The sequence below is a fragment of the Hyaena hyaena genome, unplaced genomic scaffold (assembly GCF_003009895.1).
Source record: "Hyaena hyaena isolate Hyena2069 unplaced genomic scaffold, ASM300989v1 scaffold_954, whole genome shotgun sequence".
In the NCBI taxonomy this organism is placed as follows: Eukaryota; Metazoa; Chordata; class Mammalia; order Carnivora; family Hyaenidae; genus Hyaena; species Hyaena hyaena.
In genome coordinates, this window is record NW_024081592.1 from 404552 (window position 1) to 424497 (window position 19946).

At 41.3% G+C, this 19946-nt stretch overlaps 1 protein-coding gene across 1 annotated transcript in view; it reads left to right on the forward strand.

Annotated features, from left to right (window-relative positions):
- EFR3A (EFR3 homolog A) overlaps window positions 1–19541 on the forward strand; it is a 96565-nt gene extending 77024 nt beyond the window's left edge. Inside the window, exons 19-23 of the mRNA XM_039221187.1 lie at window positions 4350–4441; window positions 9126–9174; window positions 13077–13180; window positions 13914–13963; window positions 17120–19541. Of these exons, the coding sequence (XP_039077118.1) occupies window positions 4350–4441; window positions 9126–9174; window positions 13077–13180; window positions 13914–13963; window positions 17120–17225 (401 nt within the window). The 3' untranslated portion in view covers window positions 17226–19541. The remainder of the gene's footprint in view (window positions 1–4349; window positions 4442–9125; window positions 9175–13076; window positions 13181–13913; window positions 13964–17119) is intronic.
- Window positions 19542–19946: the final 405 nt, after the last annotated feature.

The following is a 19946-nucleotide window of genomic DNA, read 5'->3' on the forward strand; positions in this document are numbered from 1 at the left end:
CACAAGAGTACCTTTATCTACTTTATCCAAACCTCCATTACATACCAATCAGTATATGCTTATAAAAGCATTTTCTCCTTTTGGAGAAATAGTAGAGGTTCTGTTTAAAAAAAAATTTTTTTTTAATGGGATTGTCTTTTATATCACGCTGACTTTCTATTCCATGGTGACAATGACTTTTCATTTGTTATTATACTGTAAATATGCATCAGCTCTAGAAGGAATGTTGCGTTTTTTATGTAGGGCCAGAAAAGTTTGTATGAGTAGTATAAGTGTTAAACTATGACATTTTGAATTTTGTGTAGATAAATGACCTGTGAAATTTTGTTTTGCCGCAATTAGATTTTTAATTGAATCCAAGTGGTACGGCAGTCCTAATTACATGTAAGACTTATTTTATACTGTGAAGTCAGTTCCCATATCTTACTTTTTTATATCGCCATGGGAGATTGCATTGAGAACAGTGTAGTGTAGTTCCGTGCATCCTTGCATTCACACTGCTTTCTGTTTCTTAGCCATTGCAGTGCAGCTACATGCATTATACACACATGAAGCAAGTGGCAGCAAAATAGCACTGGAGGAAGTTGGGCACAGCTCTAAGAATTGCTTCTAAAATCCAAGTTCTAGTTAAAAACAGAAAGAAGAGATGATGGTAGATTAACCGCTGTGAATAGCAGATCCAGGAAGCAGAGTGGGAGGAGGCCTGGGAGAGCAGAGAGGGCTCAGTGTCTGGGGCTGAGGGCCTCTCCGGAGGGGGTGTAATCCAGACCCCGAGGTGGTGACCAGACGGTCCTCCAGAGCTGGCGGGACAGGGCTGTCCAAGTGGCTGTGGAGAGGTGGCATGCCAGTAGGCTGGGAAAGGGTGGGGGGCAGATGCAGGTGGCCCATGGGGACGACCGAGGGGTATTATCCCTGTCAGCTCCATTCTAGAAACTTATGTGTAGATGCACATGAGATCTGGTTACACTTGTACCTGTGAGCAGGTGACTGTGGAGGTCCAAAGAGAAAAGTTAAGAATATACAGTGTTAGCATTTTCCGTTATGTTTTATTTTCTTCCCTTAAAAAATGTTTACTCTTCTTAAGTCTTTGTTCTCACAGATTTTGCCACTCAGTGATTCCTTTCCTGCCCCCATGACTCTCTTCCCCTTTTATTTATATCTTGGGCTTAAAGCTGACTCTTCCGTACTATCCATCAGCCTGTATATATTAACCCAGGAATCCTTTTATGGAGTTCTGTGTGAGAAGCAGGCTGTTACTCCTCATTCTGAGTTCTGGTGAGACCTGACCCTGGGCCAGCTTCCAGGGTACAAGCAAGTCAACAGTGATGCCCACATGCTGTTTTGTGGCGGTGTCGTTGATGCATCATGTTTGGTAGTTTATATCAAAGCATACGGTCATGAAGAATGAAAACAAACCTACAGTGTTGAGGTTGTAGTCGTAGCCGCGTGCGGGAGATAAAGTATTTTCAGTGTGAGACTGTAGCAGAGCGGTCTGTATGAATGGGTCCTCAGGGAGCATGTCTTCATCCTGCACCTCCAGGCTTGCAGCCGAACCTGGGGGCTCCTGCGCGGTAGGTGCAAAGCAGAGTCTGTCACCTGATTCCCGCTGTGGTTGCTGAGGCACGGTCACTTACATGTCCTAGCAGAAGGCCCGGAAACATTAGGAGGGCAGTAATGACTGAGGGGTGCTGGGGAAAGAGCAGTCGTAAACGATAGTAAATTTTTGTGGGTAGAGGAAAGAGAGTAAGTCAAAATAATCGGAGTAATATTTAATATTTTAAGGAAGTGATAGGATATTCAATGAGGCCTTGAAAGATGAGAATTTGTAGAGCAGGGAGGATATAAAGAAGGGCAAGTAATGAAGTATTTCCAGTAGGCGTCTCTGTTTGTAGAAAAGCATGGAAGGAAGGTGGATAGGCCACAGTGTGCTCAGAGATGAGAGAAAAGCACATTTTACTCGAACCCTAGGTAAATTAGGGAGCAGTGGAAGTTACTATTGGTAAGATCTGACCCGAGAGACCAGACGACTTTTTAACTCATCAGGGAGTAGGTAGCTTGCTGGAGTGATGTGGTTAGTGTTTTAAGGAACTCATGATGTGATGGTGGCATATAGTGAACATTGTAGAAAGGACTGCTATCAGGACGGACTGAGTCAGTGGTTCTCAGCTGAGGTTGACCATGCCCGTACCAGTGGACGCTTCCAGTCCCGGAGACATCTTTAGTTACCGCCACTGGGGCAGGAAACGGGGGGGGGGGGGGGGAGGTGGGGGGCTGCTGGTGGCTTCTAGTGGGTAGAAGCTAAGCACCGTACAGTACACGGAAACCCAGCACCAGAATCATCTGGCCCAAAATGTCAGTAGTGCCAGCGTTGAACCCTGGCTAAGTGACGTTGTGGTAACAAACAACTGTAGGTTCTCAGTGGTTTAAAGTAAAGCTGTGTTGCTCAGACCAGCTGTGCATAACCTCATAGCACCCATATCTGGAACCCACGCTGAACGGAGCAGCTGCTCTCTCGGCCCTGCTTGCACTCTCTTGGCCAGAACTAGTTACGTAGTCCCTCCACGCAACAGAGAAGCTGGAATCGCAGTCCTACTGTCTGCCCAGAAGGAGGGTGAGCTACCATATGTGATGAACCGCAGTAATTATTAGCCTGGAAAGCTACCTTGGAGTAGAAAAGTAGTCGGTAATAGAGTCAGTAGAAGAAAATCGCAGTCTGTATAAAATAGGATTAGGAAGATGGGGTATTGCCGGAACATGAAGTGACCGTGCTGTTAGACATGGACTCTAGACCTGAGCTTCCTAGCTGTTGTTGGGAACATTCCAGGTGTGTCTGGATATTGACCTCCTTAGCTCTTCCCATAGCTGAGAGGGTCCTGGGCAGTCAGAGCCTACAGTGTAAGCAGCCTCTTCGTTTATCGCTGACATGTTTTTAAACCCCAATTCAAAAGCTTGGGAAACTTTCATTGGTCAACGGGCTCTCTTTGTCTAAAAATTATAATTAAGACTGAAAGTGATTTACTTTGGAATCAGTACTCAGAACAATATAGAAGGGAGAGCAGTTAGATCATTTAGGAAGCTATCCTAAGAATTGAGGCAAAAAAGATTAAGAATTTTAATGACGGCACTCTTGAATATAAATAGGGCAGTGTAAGATAAAGATGGTTTATTAGAGATGTTAAAATTGGGTTTAGAACATGTGGAATAGAATTAATGAATAGAAAATTGGAAATACTGAACTAGAGCTCAGAAGAGAGTTCCAGCCATGGTTGAATAAACCTCTAATTCTGTGTATCGGGGCACGTGAAGTGGCTTCCCTCTTTCCGATGAAGCCATGATGATTAGATGTTCTAGCACCCTGTGCTTCTCCAGCGCCCTCTCTATTTTCGGCCTTCTCTGTGAGTCTGCTGTGTGGAGCACATTCAGTAGCCTGCCCCTCACAGCAGACAAGGTGCCTACTCACTTCATAGATTTGCTGAATGTGGAAAGAGAAAATTGAAGAGAAAAAAAATGTGTGGAAGGAGATTAGAATTAAAAAAAAACCCTGAAATTTCCATAAAGTAATTAAACAGGCAGGGGACCAAGGAATAGCTGTTGAATCGACTGGTTAGGAAGACACAGGATTTTTATGGAAAAAAAAGCCCTCTGAGAAGAGTGGTTGAGGCAGGATGTTAACTGCAGTCTAAGAAGACTAGGTAGTGGCAGATGAGAGCTGTTGTTCAGACCAAGCAAGGAAGCACATGTGCAGAAGGGAGGGGGGCAGGTGGCTAAGCTGGAGCCCTGCGGCCAAGAGCAGGTCAGGAGCCAGTGGAGCGGAGCATCTGGGAAGGGTGGGCAGGGGGCTCCTACCCGAAGCGGCAGGCCCCTCAGACAATAGGTGTGGCGCGGGGTACATACTCGCAGATGTGGGCCTAAGTGCCCCCCTCCCCCCGCCCCCGAAGCCAGTAAGTGCACAGCTTTCACTGTTTTGAGGAAAACTTGAGAGCTAGCTATAAGACAGTATTGGGAGTTTTCAGTAAAAACGAACATACTCGATTTAGATTATGTAATTCCTCCTTTTAGTGTTGACTTGTTTTTATTTACATTATTAGGTAACAGTACTGTTGCTATTCTGAATGCCCCTTACTGAAAAATAAAACTATTAACCTTATTTCAGTTCTTGCCATCAATTTTATTTTTTTAATCTGCTTGATGAAATTTAGAAGTCTGAGAACAGTGTTTTTATTTAGAAAGAGCAAAAGAAAAGACAAACTGTCTTTAGTTTTCTAAAATATTTTAAAATCTGAAATAGAGTTTATAAAGGACATACCGTTTCTCACTAGCAAATAATGGGGGAAAAATTTTTATTTTAGATGAAGATCGACTTTCTAGAAGAAAAAGTATTGTGGACACCGTATCCATTCAGGTGGATATTTTGCCCAACAGCATCCCTTCTGATGATGTGGTAAGTTGCTGAAAGTTTGTGACATTGTACTTTCTCGAGATAGACGCCAATTGAAAAGAGTTTTGTGCCCCTCCGCACTTTCGAACAGGAGCAAATAGAACTCTAAATTATCCCCCAAGTCAACAGAACTATTAGTAGACATTAATCTGATTTAGCCTTGAGCTTATTTTTTATTTATTTTATTAAACTCAGCTGTCAGTAAAGATACATAAATTTACCAGTGTATGTTATGATGTCATTAGGTTTTACATTGTAATTTAGTGTAATCAAAGGAGCTGTGAAACAGAACTGGGTATTTTTTTTATCAGTAAGAAATGTTATGTAAGGCCTGTACTAAATTAGGACACTCTTCAGATCCTATTTATTTTTAAAGGTTTATGAAACATAAATTATGAGAATAAATGGAATTGTACAATCTCATGTGAAGGCAAATGTACCTAGAAGGTTTCAAACCCTCATCTATAAGGGAAAATTTGCTATCATTTGATAGTAACTGTAATGAACTTTATGTAGGCTATACTGTGTCAGTACCGTATGTACTTTTTTAGGGACCGTGGCTTATTTGAAATGTCAGATTTGATGCCCCCCTCCTGTTCAATAGAGCTCAAAAGTGTACCCTCCTGTCCTTTAGGAAGAAAAAGCAGCCAGGATTGCCTAGGACTTACTCCACACAAGTTGCCAGAGAATTTTTTGATAGTCTAATAAAAATGCCCAAATACCAGCCTGTCGAGTAAGCCTTCTCCTGGGGTTTGTCTGTTGCTTGCCTTCCTAGGTGTTTATGATTTCTCATGGTGCAGTGTAAAGAAGGGATTATCCATCCATCGAAGAAAGGGGGAAGGAATAGTTCCTGAATTCATGCGTTCACAGCCTTCTTTCCCCTCCCCCTTCCAATCCCTGTCAGTCTTCAGGAATTAAAATTTTTTAGTGGCCAGGCTACAGCTGACTAGCTTACGTCTTTTATGTTAGATGTAGAATTACGTAGAATTAATCGGCTTCATTAAGAAATTATCAGCAGAAAGTCAGTAGTGACTAAAGAGGCAGTTAGAATTCATTTTGAAATGTGGTGGTTGTAATTTCTTGCCAGCTTAAGGCTCAAGAAAAATCACCTTTTGTTAATTCACCTCTTCAAAGCCATTCTAATTTGTATACTTTTTACTAGTCAGGAAGGAGTTGTGCTAGCTCTGTATTTTAATGATTATGGATTTGTTAGGGAAGAAATTAATCCAAAGCCTTAGTTTATATATTTTATCAAGAGTGCAATAAATTTTATTGACTGATACTCTATTCTTTTTAACCATTTTTATTTTGTGTGTGTGTGTGTATGTGTGTGGTGTGTATAGCACTTCAGATTGTTCTAAAAGAGTCCATCTATTTTGATAAAATGAACTCAAGAATCATTAGTACGAAGAGTTACTATAGCAGGAAGATTCTTAAGCATAAATTTTGCAGTTAAAAGTCCATTAATACATTTGTTAACTTGTTAAAGATCCTGTTTTCTCTTTGCTATACATCCCATGTCAAATATGCTGCACACTGAGCTGAGAAGTTACAGGTTATTAGAAGATTTTCCTGAGCACATTGGAGTTTCAGACTCATTTGCCATCACGGAATCTGATTTTGCATACTAGGGATGACTGTTCAAATTCCTGAAGACAAAATAGCATTCTCTTGTAGGCTAGAACTAATGAATCTCATAGTATGGACAGGAGAGATTCACATCAGTTAGGTGCTCACCAGTTGTTGCTGTAACAATGTATCAAACTAGGGTTAAGTAGATTTGCTAACAGGCAAATAAGAAAACCACTCATTTAAAATCACGCATATCAGTCATTATATGACTGTTTAAAAAAACCTCATTCTTGTATTTGATAAAAACTGTTTGAAATTTTATGTATATAATCCCAGTTTGTCCTCAGATATATCCAGTGTCTGCTTTTAGAGCTTGTAGTGTTTTTCAGAAAGTCAAATTGTTTAGCTGAGATCCTAGCAAACTTGTGTTTCCCTAGATAAGAACTGAAATTGCTAGCTGTAGTCTGTTGAAATACCTGATCTACTTGAGGTTTGTCAGTACTGACGTTTGCAATTCAAACCTTTGCCCACTGTGAATCACTTAGTGAATTTTATCTAAAAATTGCCAGATAGATAGATATAAATTAAGATATTCAAGAAGATAAATGGCTAAAATGGAAGAGAAGCATCTCTGTCTCCTGAGATAAAATTATCAGCGTGACTAATAGCATAAAGCACCAATGACCTGATTCTTTGATCTCTGGTGCCCTCTGAGCATTATGGGCATGACTGATATGCATGATGGACATGAGAGAACCTGAAATCACCACTTGGTTCTTCTCTCTGAAAGGTAGCAGTCAGTGCTTGATTATATGGAGGAATAGATGGGAGACTTTACACATTACATTTTGAGTGTGTATTGAATTTTTCTTTGTACAAAATTAAGTCACTGGCGGGCTACAAAGAATTGTGTATTCTAGGACCAATAACAGACCCTTATTTTACATATTTGTACCCTTGCCTTTTCCCAAATGCAAGTAAAGGAGCTTGCACCTGTGCTGACCAAGCAAGTCTAGTCTCCTATCGGTCAGAAGCTGCTCTCCTTGCTGCCATAGCAGTACCAGGGTGTCCGTGGCAGGAACAGAGCAACTAGTCTGATTGGAAAAAGACAAGACAAACAGCAGATTTCACGCAGGCCCAAGGGCGTTGTACGGTCTGGGGTAGAGTTGTAGATCATGAATAAGGTTCAGATCATCAGGAGTAAAAGGTGCCCGAGGCTGGTGCCTTTGTGCCCTTTCTGCAGAACTCCTGTGAGCCATGTCAGAAGAGGCGAACATGGTGGGGGTTGGGCACCAGTGACGGGGGCGGCTTCTATTTAGCAGCTCCTTGAGCACATTCGAGTTTCACACTCATTTTCCATTATGGAATCTGATTTTGTATATTAGCAATGATTATTCAAATACCAGAAGACAAAATAGCATTATCTTCTAGGCTAGAACTAATTGTATGAAAAATAATGAAGCATTAAACACCGGTTTAAAGCACTTGGTCTTCTTTCCCTTTTAAATAGGGCTCATAGAAGAGAAGGGTGGGAAACAAGATTGAAGCCAAATTATAGAAGGTTTTATCACCCGCCTGAGGCTTTGTATGTAATTTGGAAGAAGTAGGGAAACACTGAAATTCGATCAGGGTCGTCATTGGAGCTGTGCTTTCATGAAAGAAATCTCAGAAGCGTGACCAGGCTAAATTGGAAAGAAGAGACTGGAGGCAGAGAGGCCAATTAGTGCATCCTTTAAATAGTCTCCACTTGGGTAAGGAGGACCTGGGGTAGTCTATTCTAGAGCAGAGTGGGCAGGGCCACAAGGTGACTTAAAGGGAGTCTGCGAAAGGAAGATAAAAGAAAGGAGAGGGACATCATGATCATGCGCATCACGGAAAACAGGAACCCATAGAGAAGAAGAGTTCTTGGAATAAAGTACTTTAGCTTCTCATGTACCTGGGACCAAACAAGTGATCATGAACAATTCGGTGTCACAGAATGCTGGTCTGGTAGCTGCTCCAGTGTTCCCGCCCCTGAACTGTAGCTGTTTCTCAAAAGCCCAAAACTCCTAACCAGTTGTAAGAATGACAGTGGGTTTTGTTTTTGTTTTTTTTCTTTCATTGAGATACTAGGTTGCTTCTAGGTACAAATAATGAACAGGCCAGAGCCTAATCCTGTGTATCTACTCCAAATATCTAGAACAAAGCAACTGAAGATTCCCGAGTTTAATCTGACTTCAACTAGAAAGATGAGGCCTCGGTAGGAAAACGGAGATAGTGGAGCCCTTGCTGCTTGATTTCCGGCTAAAGCCTTTGTGTTAAGAGAAGCGCAGGTGCACAGCACGAAGTCTTGCTTTCATTAGTCTTGCCGCTTTAGCCTTAGCAAAGGAAGCTCATGAGCTAAAATTAGGGATGACCAGAGGCCCAGGCAAGTACTCAGGTACCATTTCTTCTCTTACATTCAGAGATACTATAGAAACTGGGTATGTTCCTCCTCCTGAAAATCTCCTTGTGCCATAAAAAGTATTACTGACTTTTTATCAGAAGGCAATTAATTTCATGCCCTTTATAAAGAGTATTTTTGAAGAATACGCCTTGGTGGTTGACCTAAGAAGATCCAGAATGTGATTATTTTAAGGTGTTGATTAACTATACCCGTTGAACACTTGCCAAAGTAGTGATTCTTGCTTTTAAACCATTCAAAAGTTTTCCGTTTATGTTTGATTAGTAAACTGTATGTGGCACCAGTAATGCAGGCGGTGTAGAGTCCTTAGTTTTCACATGTTACCTCACTGAACCGCATTTGCACACACTCTCTGCCTTGAATACCTCAAAGCGCCGTTCGCCTGCAGAGCCTGGCGGCTGGCTCGGCCTGCGGGACTCAGGCGCTGCCCACGCCGTGCTTGGGGATTGAGTTCTGTGGTTCAGTGGTGCGTCGGCTGCCTGGAGGGTTCCGTGCTGTCACTGCAGCAGGCCCTTGTCACCCAGGCACAGAGCGGAGTATAATCCCAAATACAGCAAACACAAAGAAGAGAAAAAACTGTAAAAATTCTTAGTTGATTTGTAACTAGGTGAAGGTATGATTTATACTGACCCGTCTTAACTCTCGATTTTACCTAAAATCACTTTTCCCCAGGTCAGTAACACGGAAGAGATCACCTTTGAAGCACTGAAGAAAGCAATTGGTGAGATTTTCATTCATTCTCCTGACGTGGTGCCGGCTGCTTACCCTGTCTCAGAACTTGATTAGGGGCCGGTGTAAACACGCGCGTGGCAGTCCTGTGTTGATGTGTAATGGCCTTATTCAGCTGCATTTTTTTTAGTCTTTTTAACTTGTCCTTTCTTGTCATAGATTATGCTTTTCCTTTGCAGAGTGACTTTCATAGAATTCTGAAAGCACATCAGTGTATTTCAAGGCCACCCGTATTTGGTGACCAACTTGCAGGCCATGGGAACTTACAAAAACAGCGTATTTCTTTTTGTAGGAGAGAGGGATGAAAATTCTGAAAAAACCCAAGAAAATTAGAGTAACTTGTAACGGGCATGTAGTGTACAGAGAAGCATGTTTCATACAGGGTAAGAAAAAGGAGCTGCCTTAGCTTGTTAGCGGGCGTGATAGTACCATGTTAGCTCATGCAGCTTTATAGGTGAGAACTTCGGGGCAGAGAAATCAGCAAACTCCTGAGATCACATAGCTAGTAAATGCTGACTGATGCCAGCTTTCACACCCACATCTCACTGGTGTTTATTTGATTTTGAGAGAGCACGAGCTGGGGAGGGACAGACAGAGAGAGGGAGACAGAGAATCCGAAGCAGGTTCCAGGCTCTGAGTTGTCAGCACCGAGCCTGACGTGGGGCTTAAACCCACAAACTGTGAGATCATGACCTGAGCTGAAGTCAGACACTTAACCGACTGAGCCACCCAGGCGCTCCTTAATTAAGTATTAATATAAATTAGCCCTAGGCTAGTGATGCCTTCTTCTCAATTCGTTTCTAATTGGTAAAGCAATATAGGGTGGAAATTGGCTCCCGGAGATGTCAGGTTAAGAAAATCAGTGTCCAGGAAAGGTGGAGTGCTCTAGCACCCATCATACATGAAATAAAATTGGACCTTTTCTGGCTTAATCCATTGGAGGATTTTTTTATGATTGTAATACAATGTCAGATTTGCCAAAATAAAATTGAACTCAGTAAGCAACTTTGAACCCCGTTAGAAATGAACAGTCCAGGGCAGTGGTTCTCGTGGTGTCTGTGGACCCCGGGGAGCCTGTGGTGGCTCTTTCAGGGGATCCTTCAAGTAAGAAAGTGCCCTCAACCTAACTTTAAGGCAGCCCTAGCCTTTATGCTGCATTGTCAGCCTGAAGAGCGGCAGTGGCACCACACTGGGCTAGCGGTGTCATATTCTTCACACATACGGTCATTTCAAAACGAGATTTTATTTAGGAATGCTCTTAATTATAAATTATTTTATTAAATCTCAACCCGTGGGTACGAATCGTTGGAAGTACACAGACAGCACTTGGATTGCCTTGAATCACAAGCTCACGCTACTTCATTTTTTATGGAACACCATTTTTACTTTAAAAAAATAAAGAAAACCTGTGGTATTTGGTAGACATTTTCTGGAAAATAGGCAAAGCTGTGACTTCAAGAGAAAACAGAAAACTGCCCTTACTGTGTTTGCTCCTAATGATAAAATAAGCACTTTGAACAAAATTAAAATTTTGAAACTTTTGTCTGCTGCTGGAGAGTGACAGCTTCCCAATATTTAAAGACCATTCTAATGAGATCAGCGGTAATAACTTAGACACGTGATTTTAAAATTTTTATAAGGAGACACGTCTGTATTTAGACATGCATAAATCACTGGGTCAGTATTCCAAATGAGCATTGCATGACATTACAAAGTCCTGCATAAATAAGGATTATTCAGAGTGCAAAATAGATCAATAGATTTTACTATGACCAGTTACAAAAATTTATTAGTAAGATTTCAGATTTTATGTTGCAACTTTTTTTTTTTCATATTTGCTTATTTATTTAGAGAGAGTGAGTGACCAAACGGGGGGGGGGGGCAGAGAGAGAGGGAGAGAGAGAATCCCAAGCAGGGGCTGCCTGCTGTCAGCACAGACGAAGGGCTCGAACCTATGAACTGTGAGAGCATGACCTGAGCCGAAATCAAGAGTCAGACACTTAACTGACTAAGCCACCCAGATGCCCCAGATTGCAACTAACTTTTAAAAAAACTACCACTTCTCAAGGGCTGTTGTAGTGTCCAAGAAGAAATTCTCACAATTCTGTGAAAGGCTGTTAAAATATTCTTTCCCAACACACATCCTTGTGAGGCTGGATTTTCTTTATACATTTCAATCAAAGCAACACATTGCATCGGGTTGGATGCATTTGCAGATAGAATCCACCTGCCTTCTGTTAAGCCAAAACATTAAAGAGATTTGCAAAACTATCAATGCCACGTTCTTCACTGAATTTTTCATTTTGGGAAGGATAGTCATTTTTTTCATTAAGCAAATGTTTTTGTTAACATAAAATGGTTTCATTATTTTTAAATGGTTTCTTTTTAAATGAATCAAAATTTTTAAAGCTTCTCAGTTTTATATTATAATATGGAAAATATCAATGGATATAACCCATTTTTAGAAAATTATTTGATTTTCTCATAACTTTCAAAGATGTAAAAAGGACTCTTGAAGCCCAGAAGCTTGCGAACTCCCTAATGCATGGAAAATAGACTTGCTGTCTGCAGGCCAAATTTAGGTGGAAATATTTGCAGAAATTGAGTATGTAATACCAGGGTGTATATGCCCCATCTTGCCCAAGTCCCCTTATTTTCTGCTGCTTTTATCTGATCTAATTTAAACATTTATGTTTCCTGCCTGGCCTCTGGCACATTTGAACTGCTTACCCCAGTGTAGTAAACAACAGAGAGAGAGATGATCATAATACTCTTTTAATAGTCATTCAGAAGTATATGCATTCTTCACCTTGGTTAATCCACCACAGTTTCAAAGGGAAAATATGCAGTGCCTGTTTACTTTCAACTTGCTATTTACATGGTTTCCGCTTTTTATTTAAAAAAAATATTTAATGTTTATTTTTAAGAGACAGAGATAGAGCATGAGCAGGGGAGGGGTACAGAGAGAGGGAGACACAGAATCTGAAGCAGGCTCCAGGCTCTGAGCTGTCAGCATAGAGCCCATTGCAGGGCTTGAATTCACGAGCTGTGAGATCATGACCTCAGCTGATATCAGATGCTTAACCAACTGAGCCACCCAGGTGCCCCTGTTTCCACTTTTTAAAACTAGCTAATTATTATTCACAGTTTGTCTACCTGAAAAGCAGACTGGCTTGAAGAATGTTGAAGACAGTGCATTTCATTCTGTGAAATTCTCCACCAGGGAAACAAAAAGAAAACAGCCTGAAGAATTACTAAGGCAGGGGTGGGGAGGTGGCTACAGTAGACCACTAATAAATAAGCCATAAATTAGCCCTATTTTCATATTCTTCAGCAAATATACACTATCAGTATCAAGACAGGCATTTATTAATTTTACTGTCTCACAAACCTTGGTCAGACCACACAGCATTTTAAGAGAAAATGTCTTTCCAAATTGTAAATAAATGGAAAAGGCTACAAGAGTGTGGTTCCAAATGACTGTATACCAGTTGTGCCCTTCAGTATCAAGGACAGCGGACTGTTTGGTATCTCCCGTGTAGGAGGGCATGAAGATTCACGAGGGGGTCATCTTTCAGGAAGGACCTTGAAGTTGTCTGACATGTAGGGACACACTCCTTATTTTGGTAAGAGAAACAAAGGGAGTCTTTGACAAAGGGTCTTTTACTAGGTAGCTTTAACCCTTAGATTAAAAAAAATTTTTTTTTTTATGTATAAGCTTTCTCACCTTACAGACATTTCTTGGATGTTAGGTCTTTGGCTTATTTCCTTTTAAAATTAGTCCCGTACATTACCTTTATTTTTGATTTATAGATGATTTGCTTTTCTGGTTATTGACAAGTTTCTTTGAAAATCTGTATTCCCTTTCATGGGTCTTTGTGGACATTTATGTAGATACCAGTGGAATGGAAGAGCAGGAAAAGGAAAAGAGGCGTCTCGTGATAGAGAAATTTCAGAAAGCACCTTTTGAAGAAATAGCAGCACAGTGTGAATCCAAGGTAAGTGAACAGTTGGCAAAAGGCGTGGGGTGGGGTTTGACTTTCGTGACATTTTCTTGGTGATTGGTGAGTGGGTTCTGAGCTTTATGCAGATCAGCGGAACACAAGGTGCTGTGTCAGACAGGGACTGAGAGCAGGTTGCCTGGCCATGAAGCCCAGGTGATGTGTTTGTGTAACACAAGCCGATGGAAATAGCACATCCCGAACTACATGTGGGTGGTCTGTGGCTGTGATGCTTGCTGTGCAGTGGCGCTCAGGGATATTGCTGTGGCTCTTTTGTCTTAGGTGGCTGTTGGTTTGTTTTTACCAGTGCAACTAGGTAATGGATGAAAGAGAAAGTTTATATTAAATTCCAGCATATGAGATAAAACCAAAATATGAAAGCCTTCTGTACCATCAGCCTCATGGTTGTACTTATGCTTTCTCCTTTTTTTAAAAAAAAGGTTTATTTTGAGAGACAGTGTGTGCACATGTGGGGGAGGGTCAGAGAGAGTGGGGGAGAGAGAGAAAATCCCAGCCAGGCTTCGCACTGTCAGTGCAGAGCTCGATGCGGGGCTCGATCCCACAGATCATGAGATCATGACCTGAGCTGAGATCAAGAGTTGGTTGCTTCACTAACTGAGCCATCCAGGCGTCCCATACATTTTGTCCTTTAAATTGCATTTTTATTATTACAGGTGGGTATTTGGGAAATAAAACAATCCTTTCTTAACATTTTTTTTCTCCCTTGTAGGCAAATTTGCTTCATGATAGACTTGCTCAAATACTGGAACTCACTATACGGTAAGGATTTTATTACTACAAGAGCAATAAAGTAACAACAAAATAGAAACTGTTAAACCCTTGTAGAGTCGCCGGCTGATTATGTTTAAGTCATTGTGCTTTTCACTCAGGGCAAACAGGAGATCCGACAGGTGTCTCCATCTTGGTGGTTGTTCTGCTCCCTGGACAGACTGATAACATTGTTTCCAGTGTCTTCTAGCTCTCCCAGCTTCCCTTTTTAGATCCTTCCTTCCTTCACCGAGGTCCCAAAAGGAGATCTGGGTAATTTGGGAGACTCACGTTCTAATGCTATGTTTAACCAGGTAGTTTCTCATCTCTAACCATTTTGATCTGCAAAAAACTGCAGTTTCATATTGTCCAACCTCACAGTTCTTTCCGGGGCAAGACCGACGGCACCTGTGCGGATGGCTCACTGCACTGATTAAAGTTGCCTCGGGTTTCCCTAAGTCCTGCACATGTTAGCCCTGTTGTAAGTTACTTCATGTCCTAAACACGTGGTAGCTGACGCTTGGTCCCCGGGTTACCTGCTTGTGTTGGTTAATAAGCAGCGGAGCACAAGACAGGGAGAGGCAGCGGCAGGTCCATCTGAGTAGACACAGGTGCCCGCACACGTCCTTCTGCCGACCTCGGTGTGGAGGCGGGCCTGTGTCACAGGTGGCACGGCGTTGGAGCCAGAGCTCAGAGCTGTGCTTTTGGAGTTTGTTTATACATCAGCTGCATCATTTATATGTTTGGTTTGATTATCTAAGTCTGCTTTGCTTCGGCTCCAGTGTCCTGTGAGCGGGAGCAGCAGCTACATGCTGTATACACACTAGTCAGCGATGAAAAGGAGCGCATTTTCTTTGGTTTTTTTTTTTTTTTTAAATGTTTTATTTATTTCTAGTAGAGAGAGAGACAGCGTGAGCAGGGGAGGGTCAGAGAGAGAGGGAGGCACAGACTCTGAAACAGGCTCCAGGCTCTGAGCTGGCAGTCAGCACAGAGCCCGACGTGGGGCTCGAACCCACAAACCGCAAGATCATGACCTAAGCGAAAGTCGGACGCTTAACCGACTAAGCCACCCAGGTGCCCCGGGGTTTTTTTTTTTTTGTTTTTTTTTTTTTTAAGTTAATTTATTTATGAGACATAGAGACAGCATGAGTGGGGGAGGGGCAGACAGAGAGGGAGACACAGAATTCGAAGCAGGCTCCAGGCTCTGAGCTGTCAGCACAGAGCCCGATGCGGGGCTCGAACCCACGAGCTGTGAGATCATGACCTGAGTCGAAGTCGAACGCTTAACTGACTGAGCCACCCATGTGCTCCTATTCAGTTTTAAACAAACCAACAAACAAAAATGAGCAAAAGGAACCATACAAAAGAGTAGAGCTTGTGTGGACCATTTTTATAGGCTGTCTGCAGTTCAGGTACCAGCAACACTAATCTGCAGTGGCAGAGATGAGAGCATAGCTGCTGGATGTGCGTATGTGGGAGCAGGGAAGGGCTGACTGGTTAGGACACTGAGGAACTTTCTATTGAATGACCGAGGTGTTCAGTATCTTTATTGGGGTGTGATTGCATCAGTGTATACATTTATCAATTCTTGTCAAACAGTATGCCTCAAAATCTGCATTTCATTCTGAAAATTAACCCTCAGTAAAAAAAAAATAAAGGGATGTTACAAATTTTGGAATGGTGATTGCAAATTGTTAGTTCCCAGAAATAAAATATCAAGAAAATAAAACCAACTGAACAACTTGAGAACAGTTTACAGTTAGACGGTTATAGGAAGTTAATATCTGTGCATACATTAAATTCATTACCACATGAATGGTAATGGAAAATTTATTTCTGTATGTTCGTAACACTGACAATCTCAATAGAAGTATATATGACTTATGTGAATTAACTACGAATCTCTGAACTATGGAATGGAACTATAAATGGAAACTCATACCTTGTTTTGAATAGAAAGTTAGCATCTTGACATTTGTTCTCTGCAGATGAACCTGTAGTTTTAGTCAGAAATCTTCACAGAATTCTTTTTTTATACTTGAACAAATGATGCTAAAGACGGTGTGGAAAGATCCAGTATAAAGCAGTGAGGAGCATGCTGTGGGGGAAAAAAACCAGGGAGCCTTGCTGGGTAGGAAAACATGATCTAGATCTTTGGTACTGATGGCAGAGTGTTCTTGGGTGTGGGTGGCTGGAACAGAGGAGGGTTTGGAAATACACATACCTGTGGTGAAGATGAGATTTTAGATTTTCAGGAAGAGAGCAAAATTTTCAATCTTGTGTGGGCACCTACTAAATAAAGACTGTCACCTAGCTAGCTTAAGATTTTTAAGCTTTTGGCAAAACAGAACCCACAATGCAAGGTTGAGACTCAAATAATAAATTGTGGAAAAGCATTTGTGTCCTACAAAAATAAAATTAGTTTCCTGTATTAAAGAGAGAAAAACATCTGAGTACAAGTATAGGCTATGGACTCACATGGAAAGTTTATTTAAAGGAAACAGAAAATGGATACTAACTCTACGAAGATATTTAGCACTTGGTAGTAACCCAAAAGTTAAAAATAAGAATGAATTCCCCTTTGCCCGCCAGATTGGCAAAGGTTTAAAACAAAGAACAACAAAAGGAAAGAGAACACTCCAGGTGAAAGTATAAATGGCTGGTATTCTGGTCACACGTACCAAAGTCAAAATTGTGAGTATACTTTGATTAAGAAATTCTCTTTGTAAATCTGTAAACCTGGAGACAGGATAAAATTGTGTGTGCATAAGACCTGTGAACATTATTTATAATCATGGAAAATGGAAATGAGCTTGCATTTATCCACTAGACTAGATCAATTACAGTATATCCACATGATGAAAAGACGGCACGTGTACACGAGAAAGATTTTTCTGCCAGTGAAACAAAGCAGGCTTGGACCAGAATGGGCTTAGTGTCATCCTGTTCTCAGAAATGATACCTACATATATTCAAGAGGAAATGTTGGCTTTAGGCTTGAAAACACCTTGAAAGCACCACAGCCTTTCTCCGTCTAGCCTGGTAGCCGACCGGCCGTGCTGCGGGACGACTCTCACCCTGCGCTTTGCGGGTAGCTGTCAGGACGCTCGGTGAAACAAACAGCTTTTCCGCGTACCTGCTGACGGTGACTTGTTCTTCTGTTCACAGCCCTCCTCCCAGCCCATCAGGAACGCTGACCATTACTTCTGGGCATGCCCAGTACCAGTCTGTCCCAGTCTATGAGATGAAGTTTCCAGATCTGTGTGTGTACTGAGGGGCTCATGAAGACCTCAGCACAGGATCTAAAGCCTGTAAATTGAGGCCCCGCTGAGTTTCCAGGGTGTACTTACTGTGTGTTACCATCCTTCCCAAGAACAACGGTGAGGCTTCTCTTCAACCAGATGCGTGGCGTGCACCGCGGTAGAAACGGCGGAGCTGTGTATGGTGGAGAGTGCGTGGGGGATGGGTTTCTGCCTCGCTAGTGTCTTTTGAGGTTCCTCTCGCTTTCAGAGTTGGACGTGTATTGGGCTCCCACCATTCCGTGGTTCAACAGTCTATTTTCAACTTTCCACAAACATGTAATTTTAAAAGATACTATGCCTTCAGAGGGCTGAAGATGTACGAAGTGTCTACTGTATTTCTTAAACATCTACACAGCTGCTTAGAAATAGAATTGCTTTTGTGTTTGGTTATCTGCAAAAGCAAATACGTACAAACATGTTGCTAATCTTGGGGCTGCGAAACTGTCTGTGGCTTGTGTCCCCACGTTTTAGATGTGATCTGTAGTGACATGTGATCGGCCTTCCTCGACTTGTTTATGGTAATAAGACACCCCTTGAATGATATTCCTAGAATATGACCAACCCTAAAATCGCCATACTTAAAAGTGTCTAGTTCTCGTAATACTGTGTTTCCTGCCAAGAGTTTGACCATTCCACTTGAGAGAAGCTGAGAGCTTCCTCTTGGCGTACCGAACTGTGCAATATTTTTTTACATCGTAAGATGTATTAGTTTACAGAATATACTTTGAAATTATAGTAGTATTTTGCTGTGGCTCCCATTAATTAAATGAGATCTGTATTTAGTGTAAAAAAAAAAAAAAAAGACATTTAAAACAGCTACTAGTTCACCTGTGAAGAGTGTGTATATTTTGATTTCTTTCAAAAGCACATTATTTACATTTTTATATTGTGCGTTGTTTTAAATCTTCGTGGTCAAAAGATTCTCCAAACGGACTTTTAATTTGTATGATTTGAACTATAACTTGTATGCATCTGCTTAGGATTTGTTCTCTTACATTTGAAAAGAGTGCCGATGGCTTTAGCGAGCAAGCGTGCTGGGATCGTCGGCGTAAGCTTCTGTTGATGGAGGCCATCGAGGGCACATGCGTAACGTGCTCCCAGCCCCACAGCGTTTCCTTAAAATTGTGTGCATTTCAGTGAATTCCATCACATAGTGAAAATGAGCAACTCTCTTTGCAACTCTCATAAATTTCTGTTAGGTCATTTTTATATAGTAACCTGTTTATAATTACATTGCCTTTTTGGATTTAGTTTCTTTTTACAGAGAACAGTATACTTAGCAAACATTGTAGCTTAAAAAATAATTCAGTTTTTATCTTTTGCTTTTTTCTTTTTTTAAAAACTACGGTTGAGAATGGCACGTTAGAAGTTTGTGTTTATGATTGTCGGGCACCTTTGCGAGGAACAGAAAAATGTACGGAAGTGGCAAAAGATCAAGCCTGCCCCCATTGTTTTTAATAAACCAAAGTAAAGCGTTTTGAAGCATCTCGCAAAAGACCCTTGTTGTCTAGACCCCGTAGAAGCTACTTGGGCCTCCCCGGCGTTGTAGTAAGTGTGCATCTGCAGCTAACAGTGCAGCCCGCACAGTATGAATGACGTACTGCGGCTGTCACTGGAACTTTGCCTTCTGATCAGGTAAAATGTGTCACCACGTAAGAGGCCACGTTTCATGTTTTTTATTTCCCTATTTTCTGTATTTTTAAAGAAGGGTATTAATTTTTGTGCATTTAAAGACATCTGAGCAGGGGGACATGCAGAAACAATCATCATCCACTTGGATGTCATTTTATAGATTAACACTGTGTGCTTTTGTATGAAAAGATATATATATAATTTAATAGTATAAGTAAAGGAGAGATATATTCATTTGCACTCAATGCAAAACGAACTTTGCTCTACAGAATTTCATGTTTCTCTGTGATTTCAAAGGGCATGTATTGCATGTAAAGGAAAAACCATTTGGATTAATGTTTATCACACCTTTCTCTTGGTCTGTTTGTAAACTGATGTGGGTTTTGCGGGTTTTTGTTTTCTTGCCGTTGTTGTTTTTAAATCAGAGTAGACTTCTATACATCCTAGATGAATAATCGTTCCCAAGCAGTGGATCTTTGCTTTATTTGTCCCTTCCAGGAGACCGTAGGAGGTCCTGTGGGTAACGGGTGTCTGTGTGGTGTTCAAGCCAGTTTGGAGACTGAAAGTTTACGATTTGTTGAAGTTCACTGTATGGCTATATTTTTGTAGATATTTAAAACTCTTAATAAACTGTTAATCATTCTCTTTTTGCCGTATACACTTGCTTCATTTTTTTCTTTGACATTGAATAGCTAACATACGAACGTTCCTTATACTTGTGTTGACTCTGACTGCTTAGAGTGGGTCTATCCTTGGAGTTTACCTGAATGCACACACACGTGTAGGGCACACACACGTGTAGGACACACACACACGGTACACCCCTTAAAGCTTCTGCACTCCTCTTTTAGAATAATTCACTTCACCAGCAATTAACATTTATTTCTCTTCTTTCTGTCTGAAAATGGAACTGATTTGTCTTATTCATGCCGGTATATGTAGTAAATTTAACAAAGTAGTTTTTTTGTAATGTAAAAGTTCCCTTTGCAGTTCGTATGTAAGCAATGAATCAAAATCAGATTACTTCCGCATAAGTACATATTTATAATAGCGATTACATT